The sequence below is a fragment of the Orcinus orca genome, chromosome 10 (genome assembly GCF_937001465.1).
Source record: "Orcinus orca chromosome 10, mOrcOrc1.1, whole genome shotgun sequence".
NCBI lineage: Eukaryota > Metazoa > Chordata > Mammalia > Artiodactyla > Delphinidae > Orcinus > Orcinus orca.
Window position 1 is genome coordinate 75,007,892 of NC_064568.1, and position 18,525 is coordinate 75,026,416.

The following is an 18,525-nucleotide window of genomic DNA, read 5'->3' on the forward strand; positions in this document are numbered from 1 at the left end:
AGAGTGGCACCAGGCAGGAAGGCCCAGGCCTCCACGGTGCTCCCTCCCACAGCCCCAAGCCTGACACCAGGAATGACCAACTTCATGGGGGCTGGTTAGTTAGAAAAGGAAGTGGGAAGTTTCACTGGAGACAGAGCTTAGCTTTCATTTCAGCTCTGCTGATTACTAGTTGGTTACCCTGGACAGGTTAGCACCTTAGAAGTTAACTCATTAATAAAATGCATACCCCCAACTCCTCACCTTGGTGTCCACATGTAAAGAGACAGGTCTTTGCTGAGCACCACTGAACAGTGGCCACTGCTGCAGTTGCCACAATCCCAAGGGAAAGCTTTGCAACTCCTCAGGGCTGCAAGCAGCCAGGGTCCAAGAATTCAGATTCCTTTCAAGCCCTCATCAGTGATTTACCAACGAATCACTGGTGCCTCACTTAGAATAAGAAATCATGCAGGAAATGTTGTCAGGAGGGCCTGCTCTGCTCTAATAATTTTGACTAAATGGCCACAGAACTTCGCAGCCAGGGAGCCTCTGACTTGGAGATGGGTCCCCTGAGGTCCCTTCTTTCATCCAGCGACAGAGGTCTGCGAACAGACGTGGAGCCCCCGTGTCTGGCTTGGTCCTGGGTGGATTCATTTTGGTAGGGGGGGAGGGCTGCGCTCCATCCCGGCTTCCTCCTGCTCTGAGCCGCAATTTCAGCTTCAGCTTCAGCTCAGGCTCGGGGCAGGTGCTGTGCAACCTGTTCTAAGAGTAGGCTTGCTCTGGCGGCGCTCCCTTCTGGCCCCAAGGCCTGCCACCTGCCTGTTCACTACCCACTCAGGCACCTGCGCTGGCTCTTCCCCTGGAGGTCCACGTGGCTCACACCCTCCCCCGGATGCCACCCCCACCCTTCCACTCCCCGGTTCCGCTCTCTCTGCAGACCTCATCCCCGTCTGACACCCTCTTCTTTCTCTTCGTTGCTGTTTCCCCACTGGAAGCAAACTCCACACGGGCAGGAAGTCTGGTTGGTTCTTGCCACATTCTCAGCAACTGACCAGTACCTGTTAGCTCACTTTATCAACAAATCACCAGAGACTTCATGAAAATGAGAAGTTGTTGTTAATGGAATAAGTGACACCAGAGAGGATGCACCTGGCTCTCATGACTTTTATGTGACAGTGAATGGATCTTGGTGGCCAGGGAGGCCTTGGTGGGCGCCCGGAACAGGCTGGCACACGGGGCCTGTTCAAGCACTCGTGGCGAGGAGAGCTCTGATCTGGATGCAGGGTGGCCTTTCAGCCCAGCGTGAGGGGTCAGACTAGTCATGGGGCGCCCATTCCAGGCTGCTGGCAGGAGAAAGCCTGCTCTTTTTTAGGCAGAAGAACCTTCTGGAACTTCCTATCCGCTGTGAAATACTTTTTAATGAACAATCGCAGACGGGGCAGCCATGTCTTCACTTCACTAGCAGGGCCTTTTGCCAGGCCCACTTCTGCCTCCCCCAGCCCACATCTTTTTGTGTCCACTCAGAGCCCAGCCCAGGGCGGTCCTCCTCGGCTCAGCTGCTTGGCCTCCAGGCTCTAGTCCTCTGTTTACCTTCCGGGGAGGTTCTGCTCGCTCCTTCAGGGCTCCAGGCACTGGCCTGTCTGTTGTCTCTTTAGTCTCTGTGAGTCCCTGAGTGAGCCTGGATCAGAGCTTGTTGAGGGCATAGGCTCGGGCTGTACTGAGGGCAGCGTCCAGGTCAGCAGTGCTTCCGGTGCCCTGGGCCACCACTCGAGAGCCCCAGGCCTTGCCCCCCATGTGGCTGCACACAGCCAGCGCCCAGGCCTCTGCGGTGAAGGCTGGCGTGGCACTCTGGGGACAGAAACAGAAGGGGCAGTGATGCAGAGCAGCCCTCCCTGCCACCATCCACTCAATGTACCTTTGAGAGTGGAGTCATGGCGCTGAGAACCCTCTCCCGAGCCGGACACATGGTGGGGGTAATCAGGCGAGGAGACAGGAGAGGGGCGGGCTGGGAATGAGTGGAGGTTGATGATGGGCTGGGAATGAGTGGAGGTTGATGAATGGCTGCTACCTGTTCGCAAGAAATGTGCAGCCTGGAGGTGGCGTGGTGGGAATTAAGGAGTCTTTTGGTGCCTTCGTGGGTGGGGTGGGGGAGGGGGTGGGTTAGGGAGAAGGAGGTGGTCCTATCCCCACCCTGGGGTATCTGCAGAGATGGCCTCTACCCAGCTGTGGCTCCCTCGTGTGGGAGGAATAAAAGGTGTGGAATCAGAGAGCTGGACCAGGAGACGGGTGGGGTGGGAGCTGCCCTCCCTCTTTCGTTACCTGGGCCACCTGACAGGCACACAGCACCTGCCCCAGAGGCTGGGGGCTGAGTAGCAGCACAGATGTGCTGGGCGCCTGCTTACACAGCTGCCGGACCACCTTCACCAGCACCTGCACAAGGGAGGGGAGATGGCAACCTCACAGCTCCCCACACTCCCAGCTTCCTCCCTGCCAGGACTTTCCCCTCCCCAGACCCTGGGGCCATCCCCAATCGCAACACTTACTGAGAGGGACTCAGCGTAAACTGTGTCCACAATCAGGGGCCCCTCCGAGTGCTGCTGTAGCAGCTCCTGGGTTTTCTGTGCAGCCTGTGAGGCAGGAAGGACAGCACGGGGGTCGGGCTGGGAGGCAATCAGCCCCCAGTTCTGAACTGAGCCCCAGTCCAGAAATCCCCTCTCACGGCCCCCTTCCCCCAGCAAGGGTGCAGGGGTTCTGCCTAGAATGGCCTCCTTCTTTTGGGTCCCCGCTGTGTCCTTCCTCTCCCCCTTCACCTCCTCCCTTTCATCATAGCTCCAGGCCCCTACAAATAGGCCGCTGAAGGTGAAAGGACTAAGGCTGGAGCACAGATGGGTGAGAGGGGGCGGAGGGGGGAGGATCCTGGAGGGAGAGTCTGAGCCAGACCTGGGAGTCGGGGGAAAGGCCCAGTTTGGCAGAGAGCAAAGTGGGGAAATGGCCTGACGCTGGCACTCAGCTGGCAGGAGAGGGGGGAGCTGCCACCCCCCCACCCCCCTGCCAGGCTTTGAGGCTTCTCAGCGTGCGTGCTAGAGCATCTCTGACCCTTGCTGGGTGTGCCTGGCATCTGCCCCCCTGGGTGCAGATGGACCTCCTCTTACCTGCCCCATTTCCAGTTTCCGGACGGCAGTGTTGGCACGCCGCCGTAGCGCCTTCAGTGTGGCCTGAAGCTCCCGCCGCTGCCACTGGGGCATCACGGCAGTGTCCACGGCCTATGGTCAGAAGCGGTACAACAATCCCTGCCCTCCCTGAGCCACGGTCTCTGAGGCAGGGACCACCAGCAAGGCCAGGGAAGAGACCACACCCACCACATCCCACCCTGCAGACAACCGACAAGTATCTGGGCCAGCTGAAGTCTAACAGGAATGCTGGGGAGAGACGGGCAGGGTCCAGGAATCCACGGGGAAGGGAACATGGCCAGGAGAGGGAGGGGACAGCTCCACGCTGGGGGTGGCCCTCACATCAATGAGTCGTCCCATCTCCTTGGATAGCCGCTGAGCCTCCACCACATCCCGGCTGCCCTGACTCAGCCGCGCTGCGGCTGCTTCTACCTCCTGGGCCAGGCTCTCGCCCACCTCTCGGGCCTGCAGGGAGGGAACCGGATGGTCAGGACTGCTTGGCTTACCTTCCCTCTCCAAGACAGGCACTCTCAACCTGTTGCTGGGCAGGACCAAGTTAGAAACACTGAACAATCAGGACCCATCAAGGTACCAAATAATCACAACAGATGCCAGCTGCCAGCAGCTGGTAGGGCCATCCTGGTGCTCAGGTATGAACACTGGTTCTGCTGCTGGGCATCCCCCGGCCTGAGAGCATCTGCTGTGTGTTCTCTGACCCCCATCCACACCCAGAAGCCTCCCAGGCTCTGCTGCCGTGCTGACCTGCTGGGCCTGCTCCCCAGTGATGGCCAGCAGGCGGGTGGTGCCCTTGGCGAGCTGGCGCTCCCCGATGATGACCAGGTCCCCTATAGCCCCTGTGCGTAGCAGGTGCCTGTGGGCAGAGGGAGGGAGGAGGAAGCCATGGTGACGACGGGAGAGAAAAGAGCAGCCTGAGCTCCAAACCAGGGGCTGGTGGCTCCAAAGACCAGGGAAGGGAGGAGGTCCAGGGCCCCAGGCCAGAGCAGGCAGAGAGGAGTGACTCACGTCCCACAGCACAGCTCCACAGAAGTCTGCAGTGCGGCCTGGGAGGCTGGGTTCAGCGCCTGGGCCACAGGCACACCCACAGACACCACCCGCACAGGGTCTGGGTATACCTGACAGTGAGAGGGCACAGGTCTGTTAAGGGACCTGAGGGGAGGGGAGGGTGGGGGGGCGGGCAGGCAGGCAACCTCCACCCCGTGGGCTCCCCCAGCACACCTCATCCAGAGAGCGCAGGCCGGGGACATGGGCAGTGCATGCCAGGGCCACCTCCTCCATGTACACAGCCTCATCCTGCCCCACGGCCTTCTGCACAGTGCCCTCCACTGCCCGGAGCTGCTCTGGGGTCAATGGGGCCTGGGGGCGTTGGGGGGAAACAGACAGACCAACAGGCAGTCAGCCCCATGCCTGGGAGTGATGCATGAAGAAGCAGTCAGCGTTCACTGAACTACCCCCAGGTTCTAGAACAGGGGTTAGTACATAACGTGCTCAATACACATTTGTAGAGGTGACAATTCTTTTCTTTAGAAAGCTACCTGGGGGTTGGGCCTATCGGAAGCTGCAGGCCTTTCACTAGGCACTGAAAGTTGATGGAGAGACAGAAAATGGAGGCTCTGGACTCAGGGAGCTTACAACAAGGGTCAGCCAGTAGCCAGTGGAAGAGAAATACAGGATGGGGGAGACGCAGGAGCAAGGAGTAATCAGGTGGAACGAGATTTAGTCAGTGAGCACTTCCCAGAGGATTTGAGCCAGAGGTACAAGGAGACAGGATGGCAGTAAAGGGAGAGGGCAGCTCAGCCTGAGCAAGAATGGCCTGGGTGACAGCAGGGACAAGGAAGCTGGGTGGCTGGAGGTGAAGGGATGTCTCCACACACTGGCTAGCCTAACCCTCACTGGTGCAGGAGGAGCCTGATGGGAAGCCCCCCGCCCAACGCCCTCCAGTGACTGAACGAGAGGCAGCCCAGGCTCCCTTACTGGCCAAACTCCCACACTACCAGACTCCCTCTAAGCCCGTCGCCTCACTTGAAGGCTGCCCCTCTGTGCCCTGCTCACCTGCGTGGCCACGTCGAAGCGCAGCCACTCAGGATTGAGATGGGACCCTCGCTGCTCTGTGCCAGGGCCCAGGGCCTGCCGCAGCGCCCAGTTTAGTAGGTGGACGGCTGTGTGCTTCTCCATGCAGCTCAGACGCCAGGCCTGAAACACTTTTGTCACCCAGGGTCCTGGGTGTAGGTGGGGATGGGGAGAGAAAAGGGGCTGCAGGACGTCACGAACAGCAGGGGTGGGGTCCTCACCTCATCCACGTGCAGCTGTACCTGGTCCCCCACCTTTAGGCACTCAGGGGCTGCCACCTCATGCAGGATGAAGCCTCCGCAGACCTGCGCCCGAGCCACTGGGAACAGCACGTCCTGGGGGAGGGCAGGGCCAAGGCACTGAGTGCTTGCAGCCTCTCCCTCCCCTTGGTTCCCTTCTGGCTCAGGTCTGCCTCCTGCAGGAGGCTTTGTGTGTGAGCGGGGGCTGGGGGGGCTCACCTGCAGTCCCACCCGCACCAGGTAGCCTCGGTCGGAAGCCTGACCTCCCTGTTCGGCGTAGAAGTTGGTTTTGTCCAGGAGGAGGCCACAGCGCTGGCCTTCCCCCACGGAGGCCACGGCTGTTCCGTCCTCTGTATACAGCTGGAGCACCTGGGCCTCACAGGTGCCGAACTCTGCCAGGGCCAAGAATGGTTATCAGAGTTAGGCAGGGGCTTGGGATGCAGGAGGTGGGTCTGTGCCTTCCTTGAAGTCAACAGGCACAGGGCTGGGGGGGGACTTCCAGCTGGGGCCCCCAGAGAACCCCGGTGGCTACCCCGGGGAAGGCACAGGCCTGGTAGCTGGTCTCTGATGTCCTTCCCAATCACGGTCAGGCAAGCCCGTGGCCACCCACCTCAGTCTAGGCTCTCACCATAACCGCCACTGGGTCGCAGGGAGTAGTTGTACTTGGGGCTGTCATCGGTTGGGGGCACCCCTTGGCGCTGTAGCGCCCCCAGCGCGTGGACGTCCAGCCGCAGTCCCTGCTCCTGAACTGGCTCGGCCTGCTGTGCCCGGTGCTGCGGGACAGGCGTGTGTGCACGGAAGGGGTGCACGGAGAGTGCAATGGGACTTGAGTCTCCGGAGAGCCCTGTCCCTGCCACACAGTTGTGTGAACACTACACCCCCTCTGGAATAAGCCCTCAGGCTGGGCTGGCTGCTAGAGACCCTGGGCTGGCTCGTGAACCACCCTCGTGTGGGGGTCTCAGGACCAGGCCTCCCTCACCCACTGCTGCCCCCGACGGCCCCTCTCTAGGACCTTGTGCTGACCTCTCCCCTTTTGCTACTCTGTGTGGCCCACTGAACTAGTGTTCCCCTCCATGGACTGTGGGCGGGGCCTGAGTGAGGGGACAGACCCTACCTCAGACTCCTGTTTCCCTCAATAGCTGCAGCTCCTCCCACAAGAACTCAGGGCTGGGGAAGGGGCCAACATGTCCCAGCAGAGCCCTGTGTGGGAGTGCCCCAGCCTGTACCTGGGCCTCCTCCTGAGCCAGCCGCTCCAGTCCAGCAGAGTCCAGCTGCACCCCTTTCTCCTCCAGCATCAGTTTCACCAGGTCCAGGGGGAGCCCCAGGTTCCCAGACAGTGACAAGGACCAGGCCACTTCAGCTATGAGAAAGGAAGACGAGGGACGGAATGGGTGTTGAGGGAGGAGGGGCAGGATGGAGGGAGGGAGAAGTGAGGGAGTAGTAAGGGCCAGGGCTTTTCTGACCACACAGAAGCCACTGGGTGCCAAGCACAAGTGCCCCCTCCCCACACCGGGCAGGCCCGGGAGAGGGGTCACCTTCAGGCCCCAAAGCCAGAGCTGGGGGTAGCCCAGGGCCCTCCCTTGGCATATGTGATTTCAAAGGAGGTGAGAAGCTCATTCTCGGCATGAAGCCAGCCTTGGAAAGCAGAGACCAGAGGCAGGGCCAGCTGGGCAGCACGTAAGTGAGGAGAAGCAGGGACGTGCTGCAGAGAGAGTACGGGGAGAGGGACATGGGGGAGGAGGCGGGATGTGAGGCCTGGGCCTGGTTTGCCTAAGTGGGTCCCTCACACCTCGGCCAGGTGCCCTGCTCACCAGGGAACACATCGGAAGGCCCCAGGCGCCTCACGGTCCGCTCGATGATCCGCCGACCCTGCTGCAGGGAGGCTAGGAAGGCTGCCTCATCCTCTGACACCAGGCTGGCTATCTGAATGGGGGCAGGGCAGGGCTGGAGCTGGGTCTCCTGAGAGGGAGCCCCTCCATCCCCCATCCAAATCCAGTACCTGGGCTGAGTTCCTCTGCAGTTCTGGATAAGCACCTCCCTGGGGGCGGCAGACAGGGCTGAGGAGGTGTCAGAAGCAACCAGCCCACTCTGCACCTCCACCCTGGGCCTCCCTGGGGACACCTGCCGTGGAGACTCAGAGAGGCTGATGGACGGGGGAGGGATCCAAATGGGGAACCAGTTTCTCTGGAGGGAGGGGCACTGATACGGGCAGAAGGGGGTCCCAAGGTCAAAGGCTCAGCAGCCTGGGCCGGAAGGCCTCCTGAAGGCTCCCTGCTGTTTGTAAGCCCACTGACAGGACGCTGGGCTGGACATTTAGGGTGGGGAACCCAGGCCGGGGCACTGTATGGGGTCAGCGACAGGCTCCCTGAGACCCCAGGGAGGCCCAGGGAAGTGAGGAAGCGCTGCCCTTACCAGTGTCTCCACCACTACAGGCACCAGGCTGCCCAGGAAGCCAGGTGGTGCCCGCAACAACTCTGTAGAGAACCGCACGGCTCGACGGAGGAGCCGACGAAGTACCAGCCTAGAAGGATTCAGAGCCCAGATGAGCCCCCAGCAGCCCCTGGTCAGCAGGGAGGGGAGAGGGGAGGGCAAGGTCCAGAGTGTGTGCTCGCTTCCCCCTCCTCCTGCCATCTCAACCCGACCCACCTCTCCATCTCCTCCCTCCTCTCCCCTGCAACCCCCAGCAGCCCCTGCCCCTGCTGTAGCCCTTCCAGACTCACGGTGCACCAGACATCCCAGGAGAGACGCCATCGGCGATGCAGATGCTGAGCGTGCGGATGTGGTCAGCCACCACACGGTACGCTGTGTCTGTGTGCCCCTCGTCTGCTGCCCCGACCCGGCCCGAGTAAGGGGGTGCCCCGCAACCCTGGGAAGCAGGAGAGGAGACATGGCTGCCGGCCCTGCCTGCCCTGGCCCAGGAGGGACACTCTCCATCACTCCTGGAGCATCTGCCCTCACCCCTAAAGCTGACCGCATCTGGAATGGCCTGGGCCAGAGAAGCTTCAAAGGTGAAAGAGAGCCAGTCCCTGCCTCCTGGGGCCCACATTCAGCACAGACAAGGAGCACAGCTGTGATCATTTACTGAATTTCTATTATCAGAACCGGGTGGGTACTTGAATGATATGGTGTCTAATCCCTAAAACTTCCTGTTCTGGGAGGTGTTAAAGTGGAAAGTGGAAAGTGGAGAAGAAAAACAAAACAAAACAAAGACTAGACCAAAAAAAAGTGGAAAAAAATAAAAACAAACAAAAAAAGAGGAAAGTGAGACTCAGAGGAGCTAAGTTCTACAAGGGCACACAATTCAAGAGCAGATCCGAGATTTGAACCAGGACTGTCCCACCCGGGTGCTCTTCATTCCCCACACCTGCCTCTACAGCCTCTATGGGCGCAGGGAAGCAGTGTGTGAGCTGTGAATACATTAAGCTGTGCCCCAAAGCAGAGTGCTTGGTTCATCCAGCTCCAAACCTGTCTCTTCCCCAAGCTTCCCCCTCTCAATAAACAGTCCTGCCATTCACCACATTACTCAAGTCAAAAACTCAGGAGCCAGGCTTGACTTTCTTTCCTCTCCCCATCCAATCCATCAGTGGAGCCTTTTGTGTCTACCTCCATGAGATCTCTCAAATCAAACTACTTTTCTCCACTTCCACTGCTACCAACCTAAGCCATACCCTATTATCTTTCCTCAACTATGAAATAGGCTCCCAATTGGTTTCTCAGCTTCTGCTCTGGTCTCCTTCCAGCCTATCCTTCACACGGCAACAGGAGTGGCCTTTTAAAAGTGTCAGTCAGATCGTGCCCCTCCTGCCTTGGAGCCCATCTCACCACATTTAGAATAAAAGACTCACTTTGGACTTCAAGGCCCCACAAGATCTGACTCCTGCCTTCCTCTCTGTGGTAGACTGTTTGCAAAATTGGCCACAGTCCTTCCCTTTCCTGTGTGCATGCCACTTTGCAGCGTGACTTTACAGGTGCTTCCTATCAAGGAATAGAATTTATTTCTCCATCCCTTGGATCTGGGCTAGACTTGTGACTTGCTTTGGCCAACAGAATGTGGTGGAAATGACACTGTTCTGAGCCCAGGCCTCAAGAGGCCTCATGTGCTTCCACTCTCCTTCTTGGAACCTTGCCAAGCTGTCATGCGAACAGGCCCGAGCTACCCTGCTGGATGATAAACATACAACCCGGTCATCGCCACAGCCCTAAACTGACAGCCAGCCAACTCCCAGAAGTAGAGCTGCCTAGCAGCTGACCACAGATGCATGAGTGAGCTCATACAGGACCAAGAGGGACGCGGCTGAGCCCAGCCTACATTGCTTGTCCACAGTCTCGTATGCTATATAAATGGTTGTTGCTTTCAGCCACAAAATGTTAGGTGGTTTATTATACAGCAAGAGCGAACCCACACACACTCCAACTGTATCCCACGTGATTCTACTTTAGCTGGCTGGCCACTTTTTGTTCCTTTCCTGCACCAGGGCCTTGGTATTTGCTGTTGCCTCTGCCTGGAATGAGTTTCCTGTGGCTGATTCTTTCAGGTTTCAGCTCAGAGATATCTCCTTGGTGAGCCTTCCCCAAACATGTCATCTAAGATTCTTCTCTACCCCCGTCCCCTGCCAATTACTATCACCCAGGTGTACTGCCTATTCACAATCTGTAAACTGCTATCTTGTTCTTTTTTTTTTTTTTTTTTTTTTTTGCGGTACGCGGGCCTCTCCTGTTGCGGAGCACAGGCTCCGGACGCGCAGGCTCAGCGGCCATGGCTCACGGGCCTACCTGCTCCATGGCATGTGGGATCTTTCCAAACCGGGGCACGAACCCGTGTTCCCTGCATTGGCAGGCGGACTCTCAACCACTGCGCCACCAGGGAAGCCCTATCTTGTTCTTTAATACATTTATTTATTACCTATTTCTTAGGCTAGAATGTAATCTCTTTTCTTTTTACTGCTGTATCTCCTGAACCAAGCACAAAGATTTCACACAAAGTAGGCACTCAACACATATTTTTTGAACAAATGAAGGAAGGAAGGAGTTAGGAGGAACATCAGGTAGTAAATATGAATCGGAGCCTCAAGTCTGACACCTTTGTATCCTTGGCTGGTCACCGTCCCCACAGGCAAGAAAATATTCTGAGTTCTCAACAAAGATGGAAAGCAATGGCAGTGAGCACTGGTGAGAGCAGGTCAGAGGGGCTTCTAGAAGGGAAGAAGTGGGCTCACCTGGTGTATGGCATTGAGCAGTGGGGAAAAGAGGTCGGTGTCGTAGGTGGAGCGTCTGCCTTGCAACACGGCCAGCAGCCTTTCCAGGCCCATTCCCGTGTCCACGTGCCGCTGGGGCAGGGGCTGCAGGCTTCCATCTTTCTCTCTGGCCAGGAAGGGTATGCAAGGTGAGGCCCCCCACAGGATTACAGGTATGAGGCAGACGCTCAAGTGGCATAAAGGGATGGGGGAGGGTCCTGGGGGGCTGACAATGGGAGGAACCAGAGGGCAGTATCATTCCCCCACCCCCACCCCCAAAAGCAGACGACGATGGCTTTGGGTCCCGTCCTTTCTCATAAAGCGTGATCTCCACCTTCACCCTCTGCTTGGGCCCTTGCCTGGACCCAGGCCTCCCCTTTCTGGGACACAATTCTTTGCTTTAGAAAGAGACATGTCAAGGCTGGTAGAAAATCTTAAGAGATCATCAAGTTCAACTCCATCATATAAGAGAGCAGAGTCTGGAGAGCAGCAGTGACTAGTTTCAACTGTTATGGGCAAAGACGAGGATCTGAAAAGTGTTTAGAAATATGCCTGGCACATTGTAAATGCCGTTTAAGTGTTTGTTTTTACAAAAAATGGATGAAAGTGTCCTGACTGCCGCCTTTTTCACTTCCAGTCAGGGAATTCCCTCCTGCTCTCGCACCCCATTACCTGTTGTGCTGCATGAAGACCAGATTCCAAAGCTCCACCAGCTGGGGGGCTCCCACCCCACCAGCCAGGTCATAGTGGATCTCAGTACAGGGCCCACAAGGGCCAGTATCCCCCATCTCCCAGAAGTTCTCCTGTGGTCCAAAGGAGAGCATGCGGCTGGCAGGCACCCTGGGAAGGAAGCCAGATGGGTGGTGGGGAGACAAAGGCAGAACCTGGGACCCCCTCTGCCAGGAGAACCCTTCCATTACGCTCAGCAGGAGGAGGAACAGGGCTGACCCTACAGTATCCCAGGATATGCCGAGACTCTCTGGTAGTCTCTATTTTCCAGTCCTCTTGTGCTGCAGGAGTGGACATAAGTGGGGGTGGACTCACCCTAACTTAAGCCAGATGTCCCTGCTCTCCAGGTCCGGGCCCAGCCCAGCCTTGGGGTCACCACCAAAGTAGGAGACCCAGAGCCTGTCCTCAGGGATCCCATAGACCTGAGTCAGCAGTTCCCAGGCCATGCTGCAAGCCTCCTCCTGCAGTGCAAACCCATTGGGAAGAGGAAAATGGGTGAGAAGAAGGCCCCACTGAAGTTCCAATCAAGCCACATGAGTTCAGCCCTCAGCTTAAGACAAAACCATTTCCACTACCCACGCTGTTTCCAGAACAAGCCATGACTATTTCTAATTCTGAGTTTTTCCTGCATAGAAAGCTTCCTCCCTCTTCTGAATCCTACATTCTTTCAAGTCCCACCTTCTCCATGAAATCCTCTATCCACCCTAGCCTGGGATGATTTTTAACTCCTGCACTTTAGTATTGCTGTCTCACCATTTATTCATACAATAATTATTGACCAGCCATTAGGCAGGAGGCATAGTCCTGGCCCTCAAGGAGTTTACAACCCAATCAGGGAAACGAGACACATTCCTATTACAAGTGTTCATCTAGCACTTTGCCTCTGTGTCTGGTCTGAAGCCCTCCCTAAGCAGACTCTAAGAGCGGAGACAGGACTAACCTTGACCCCTTTCTTGGCTGACCACTGACCCTTTCCTAACTCCAGGGCTTCCTGGAGACTCACCTTAAAATATACCCCCCGAAAGGCCCAATTGCCAAGCATCTCAAAGAAGGTATGATGGGAAAGGTCTCGGCCCACATCCTCCAGGTCGCTGTGGCGTCCTCCAGCCCTCACACATTTCTGGCTGTTCGCCACACGTCGGAAGCCTGCCATCTCGCTTCGTGGATCCACAGTGCCCAGGAAGATTGGCTTGAACTGGAAACAGGTGAAGGGCGAGAGAGATATCCCAGACCCTCAGCAGAAGGGAAACGTGGAGGGTGTGGAGAGAGATGGTAGTTCAGAGTGAAGGCTGACCGTGCCCCTGAGAGGCCAGGGGGGCAGATTGGGAGCGTGGGGGCGCCCATCTCTGGTGTGTCTGGGCAGACAAGGGGTAAATAAATCATGAAACAGAGACTCTGCTAGTAAAATAAGCAAGGTAAAAGAAGGAGGAATGCGTTGGTGGCTGGAAACAGAGCAAGTCTAGAGAGGGTAAGTGGTGCTCAAAGTCAAAAGCTTAGAGAACCCAGTCTAGCACGTAGCATGTGCTCAACATCTATTTTAATGAATGACTTGCCTTTATTTAAAGAACTAATAAATGAAGCCAGACTTCCCCCACGGGACTCCACACCCGCCATTCCTGGACCTAAAACTCAACCTCAACTCAGAAGTTGCCCGGTGGAGCCCTCTCCAAGCCCTAACTTGCGCCCCAATCTCGAAGCCTAACCACACACAGCCCTCCTTCCCCCGAAAGCTAGGAGCTCCGCCCTTCGCTTCTTTTGCCCAATCCCGCAACGCCTTTCTCTCAGGAACAAGTCACAAACTCCGCCCGGATCAGCGTGGCTCAGTCCCTACCTGGTTCATGCCCGCGTTGACGAAAAGCAAGCTGGGGTCGCCGCGGGGCCTCACGGAAGCGGACGGCACCAGGCGGTGGCCATGGCGGTCCCGAAAGAAGCTCAGGAAGGCGTCCCGCACGGCCGCGGCCTGGGTTGGAGGGGCCTCGGATGAGAGCGCCCGACGGCTGGGGCCCCGCCATTGCGGCGTCCTTCGAACGGCCCGCCGAAGTCGCCCGGCTGCAGCTGCCACCGACACCGCCATCTTAACTCGGGGCAATGACTTCACAGGGTCAAAGGGCAGTGCGGGATAGAAGGTAACTTGAGAAGGAGACGAGGCGTTTCCTACAGCGACACCTGGCCACAGGAGGAGTCAAAGCAGCTTCTGCCTCCGCGTGGAGGTAATTGGGAAGGAGGCGCCTGCCAGAGTCCATCTAACACAAGCGGGCTGGAACACAGTAGGCCCTTAATTCATTTGGCATTCAACAAATATTCATTGAGAGGTAACTGTGTGCCAGGCATTATTTTAGGCGCTTAAGGTCCATTAGTAACAAAACTGACAGGGAATTCCCTGGTGGTCCAGTGGTTAGGATTGTGGAGCTTTCACTGCTGGGGCGGGGTTGGATCCCTGGTGGGGAAACTAAGATCCCCAAAGCCACAGGGCACAGACCAAAAAAAAAAAAAAAAAAAAAAATTGACAAAAATCCCTGCTCTCCAGAAATATATATTATAGCAGTGATAATTGTGTTTAATTTTTTCATTTACATGTTACTTTTATTTTTCTTTATTTTTTATTGAAGTATAGTCGCTGTACAGCAAAGTGACTCAGTTATACATATGTATACATTCTTTTTCATATTCTTTTCCATTATGGTTTATCACAGGATACTGAATATAGTTCCCTGTGCTATACAGTAGGACCTTGTTGTTTATACAGTTATGTTTATTAATTTTGCAAGGTTACAAATACAGTTGCAGTGAAAAGGTGTGGATTCAACTCTGTGGTGTATGTATACGTGTGTGTGTGTGTGTGTGTGTGTGTGTGTGTGTGTTTCCAGGCTGAGGGAAGAAGGCAGAGATGGCCAAGGGAGGTGATATCAGCATTCATTCAAGAGTCATTCAACTAATATTTATTGATAACTACTATGTGTCAGACAGTGTGCTGTGTACTTCCTGGTTCTTTTTGCCCTTGGCATTGGAAATGGCCATTTTGTTCTTAGGGAGTGAAGCAGGCCCTTTGGAGCAGGAGTTTAGCGAAGACAGAAGCCAAGCAGCATCTGTTCCATTATTAATTGCTTAATAACATTTGGTCTTTTAATGTGCCTGGGGATTAGAGAGACTCCAGGCCATCAGGGCAGGTCGAAGCTGTTAGATGATTGCTGAAGAGATTTCTCTCTCTCTCTCTCTCTCTTTCTCTCTCTCTCTCTCTCTCTCTCTCTCTCTCTCTCTCTCTCAGAGCCTCCCAATGCCCTAGGGTTTTGTGTGTTTTGCTTTAGGGTAAGAGAGACACCTGTTCCACCTCCCTTTCTGTCTTACTCTCCATGGTAACAGCTGTGACCATGAGGCCAACACAAGCATTTGTGGGTGGAGCCAGATTCTTCACGGGCTTCTCTTGATACCCTCTGCTCTTGGTGTGGGAAATTAAGCAGGTAGAGAAGAGAATTTGATAAGGTTAAAGCCCAATAGGGGCAGCAGAGCTGAGGTCAGTGTGACCACCTCTAAGGCTTCAGCCATCCAGCTGAGCTCTTTTGGCCACCATTCTTTGTGAGTTATGTTTTTCAGGGACTTTGAAGACAGTTTCCTTGGGAAATGTGTAGTCTTTTTTTGGACTTGAGTTTCTATAGTGATAATGAATTCTCGACTTTGTATTCTGACAGAACCCATGGCATCTATCCTGTGATCCTCTGTTTCTTCCCTTGCCCACGTAGATTAAAGGTGTTGTTTTGAAAGTGTTTTGCCTGTTGGTTTTTCCAGTATTTTTGGAACAGGAACCTAAAGCCAGATGGGGATTTCTGTGAGATTCATGATCTCGAGACAAGACTGTGGAATTCTTCCCCAAATTGAGATGGGAGTGTTTTGCTAGAGAAATCTAGTAATGTCCTCTACCCAGTACTGACGTCACCTTTTTTCCTCCTTCAGATTTTGCCCAGAAAGTCTTTGCATTATAGTAGGAACTCCATGTTTTTAGACTATTGTGGATCTAGAGTGGAGCCATGGATTTTTTCTTTCCAAACAGCTTTAATGAAATATGATTCACATACCATACAATTCACCCACTTAAAGTGCACAATTCAAATGGCTTTTAGTACATTCACAGAGTTGTTATCTAACTTTTAGAATATTGAGATCATTTTCATCACCTCCAAAAGAAACCCCATACCCTTTAGCTGTTAACCCCCAATTCCCGCATCCCTCCCAGCCCTAGGCAATCACTAATTACTTTCTATCTCTAAAGATTTGCCTATTCTGAACATTTCATATAAATTGAATCATACAATATATGGTCCTATGTGACTGGCTCCTTTCACTTAGCATAATGTTTTCAAGGCTTATCCATGTTGTAGTACGTATCATGGATTTTTAGAAATGGGTATTTTGGGTTGTTTTCTGTTTGAAGAACGTTTTTTCCCCCCCATCTTGTTATTTTGCCCTTGCCATTAAAAATGATTTTTTTTTGGAATGTGGTGTCCTCTGGTGAGTCAGTCTCTTCTTTTTGATATTCCCCAGTGAAGCAAAGTGGTTCTTCTAGGATTGGGATGTGCTTATTCTGATTTGCCACTGTCATCTGATGAGGAAGTTAAATTTAAGGTCTGCAGTTTCCCAAGATGGATGAATATGGAGACAACTCACCAGAGTGGGAAGTTACTGACCTCAGAACTTCTCTTAGGAGTTCTCGTATGTCTTAATAATAATAGAAATTTCGTTTGGGGGTTTAAAATGGAAATGGCGTCTGTCTCCTGGGAGCTGTTCAGCAAGGTTTGGGTACTGCCTTCCCTGGGCTGGAATTGCCCTTATGTTGCTGTCTGACTTACTTATCTTGGCAAGCCCAAGGAGCCCATTCTTTGAGCCTTCTCTTTCCACATTATTCATAAGAAGTAATGCCTTTACACTGGGAATGGAAATTGGCCTTCCTGATTTCCCCATTGACTTTGAGAGCAGGAACCTGAGGTCAGTGATGCATTCCGTCCTGGACGGATGGTCAGAGGAGACACGAGGGGATTTTCACCCTTGCTAAGCACAAGGAACTCGGCTGTGGGAACTTCTGCTTGTAAATCATAAAGGCTGTTTTTTAGGGTCTAGGTTAAAAGTTCAACCTACAAGAGGTGTTCCTATTTTTATGTATTTATTATTAACCTTTTTTTTTTGCGGTACGCAGGCCTCTCACTGTTGTGGCCTCTCCTGTTGCGGAGCACAGGCTCCGGACACGCAGGCTCAGCGGCCGTGGCTCACGGGCCCAGCCGCTCTGTGGCATGTGGGATCTTCCCGAACAGGGCCACAAACCCGCGTCCCCTGCATCGGCAGGCAGACTCTCAACCACTGTGCCACCAGGGAAACCCCTATTATTAATTTTTTAATAAATTTATTTTTGGCTACTTTGGGCCTTCATTGCTGTGTGTGGGCTTCTCCCTAGTTGTGGGGAGCGGGGGGTACTCTTTGTTGTGGTGCACGGGCTCTAGGCGCGCAGGTTTCGGTAGTTGTGGCACACGGGCTCAGTAGTTGTGGCACATGGGCTTAGTTGCCCCACGGCGTGTGGGATCTTCCCAGACCAGGGATTGGCTTCAGGGATGTCCCCTGAATTGGCAGGCAGGTTCTTAACCACTGTGCCACCAGGGAAGCCCCCCGACATATTTATTTATGGCTTTGCCTTAAATAAAGCAACGCTTTATTGTGAAAGCAACGCTTGTCAAACGTTAATATGCATAGGAATCTCCCGGGATCTTGTTAAAAATGCAGACACTGATTCAGTAGGTCTGGGGTGAGGTTGAAATTCTGTATTTCTACCAGGCTCCATGGTGGTGCTGTTGCTGCCTCTCCTCTACCAGGCCAAGGGTGTGGTAGAGGACTTGTGGGAAGAGTGTGGACACAGACTTTGGCTTGGGACCAGGCCCTTGGGCTTGGGTGCTCCAGCGATCTCCTCTTTCTCCCGGAGAGGGTGGGTGGAGCCGGGAGCTCCTTGGGCGCATGCGTGCTCGCTCCCCTCCTCCCCACCCGGAGTCGGGAGGGTGGAGGTTGCGTCGGCCTGTTGCTAAGAGACGCGAAGGCGGTAAGGACCAGCGGCGGGGGAGGGTAGCGGCGCCCGGCGCTCTGGGGAACCCAGCAAGAGCTGGGAGAGCAGATGGCGGGGTGGAAGGGTCGGAGCCTCCTGGGATCGGAAATTCAAGGATTAGTGGACCTTCGAGGGTCGCAATGCTCGGGTTTGTCCTTATGCATTTTTAAATGGTTACATTTAAATGGTTATATAAGTACCTACATAATATCCTTGATTTTGCTGCTTGGCCTGCAAAATCTAAAATACTGTCTGGCCCTTTGAAAAAAGTTTGCCAACCCCAGACATTTCTTACCCCAGACTTGGAATCAGCCATTTCCAAAAATCCTGGTTACTTTTAGTGGGAAACCACAGTTCAGAACTACAAACTGGGTGCTGGGGATGCTCATTGCTACTGGTTTAATCATTGTTTCTAGGTTTTTATAGAGGACACAGACAGGGAGAATATATATTTACAGATAAAATGTTCCATTAGAGGGTTTTAAGTAAGGGAGCAACATGATCTGATTCACGCTTTTGAAAGATCTTTCCCCTGGGAGAGAATGAACTATGGGGACAAGAGGGGAAGCAGGAATGCATATTAGGATGTTGTTTTCCAAGAAAGAAGTGATAGGACTGCAGCAGTGGAGACAAGAAGTGGTTGGATTCAGGCTATATGTGGAGATAGAGCTACCATTTTTATATATATATATATATACACATACATACATACACACATACATGCATATATATATGTATGTAGCTGATGGATAGGATGCAGGGAAAGAGAAAAGACCAATTTCTAAGTTCTGACCTGAAACTAGGTAGGTGGTGTTTCCATTCACTGACCTCAGAAAGCCTGGGGAAGCAGGTCCGTGGAAAGGAAATCAAGAGTTTGTTTTGGACACATTAAGTTTAGACATCCAAGTGGAGATGTCACTCAATGTTGGATATAAAAGTCAGGAGTGCAGAAGCAAGATCAGGGTTATAGCTATAGATTTGGGAGTCACTGGTACATTGGTGGTCCTGGATGA

The 18,525-nt window shown here is 54.2% G+C and overlaps 2 protein-coding genes across 9 annotated transcripts in view; one reads left to right on the forward strand and one right to left on the reverse strand.

Annotated features, from left to right (window-relative positions):
• Positions 1 to 1,122: 1,122 nt before the first annotated feature.
• Positions 1,123 to 13,510, reverse strand: AARS2 (alanyl-tRNA synthetase 2, mitochondrial). Of its 7 annotated transcripts, none has more exons than XM_004267524.4 (22): positions 13,268 to 13,510; positions 12,440 to 12,631; positions 11,752 to 11,897; positions 11,380 to 11,547; positions 10,690 to 10,834; positions 8,194 to 8,339; positions 7,886 to 7,994; positions 7,473 to 7,511; positions 7,285 to 7,396; positions 6,700 to 6,833; positions 6,102 to 6,246; positions 5,693 to 5,865; positions 5,456 to 5,569; positions 5,217 to 5,357; positions 4,383 to 4,520; positions 4,170 to 4,279; positions 3,909 to 4,017; positions 3,489 to 3,611; positions 3,129 to 3,239; positions 2,520 to 2,603; positions 2,296 to 2,406; positions 1,123 to 1,824 (listed from the first exon to the last, which is right to left on the reverse strand). In XM_004267524.4, the coding sequence occupies exons 1-22, from the start codon at positions 13,508 to 13,510 to the stop codon at positions 1,660 to 1,662; spliced, it is 2,958 nt and encodes a 985-aa protein (XP_004267572.1). In that variant the 3' UTR covers positions 1,123 to 1,659. The 7 variants fall into 7 exon arrangements, 6 of the variants coding, with proteins under 6 accessions (XP_004267572.1, XP_033279788.1, XP_033279786.1 ...); XM_033423897.2 differs by having other exon boundaries at positions 7,886 to 8,033; XM_033423895.2 differs by having other exon boundaries at positions 10,690 to 10,933.
• Positions 13,431 to 18,525, forward strand: part of SPATS1 (spermatogenesis associated serine rich 1) — a 52,954-nt gene continuing 47,859 nt past the window's right edge. For both annotated transcript variants that reach the window (XM_033423901.2, XM_033423902.2), the window contains exon 1: positions 13,431 to 13,562. In XM_033423901.2, coding sequence (XP_033279792.1) covers positions 13,525 to 13,562 — 38 coding nt within the window. In that variant the 5' untranslated portion in view covers positions 13,431 to 13,524. The remainder of the gene's footprint in view (positions 13,563 to 18,525) is intronic.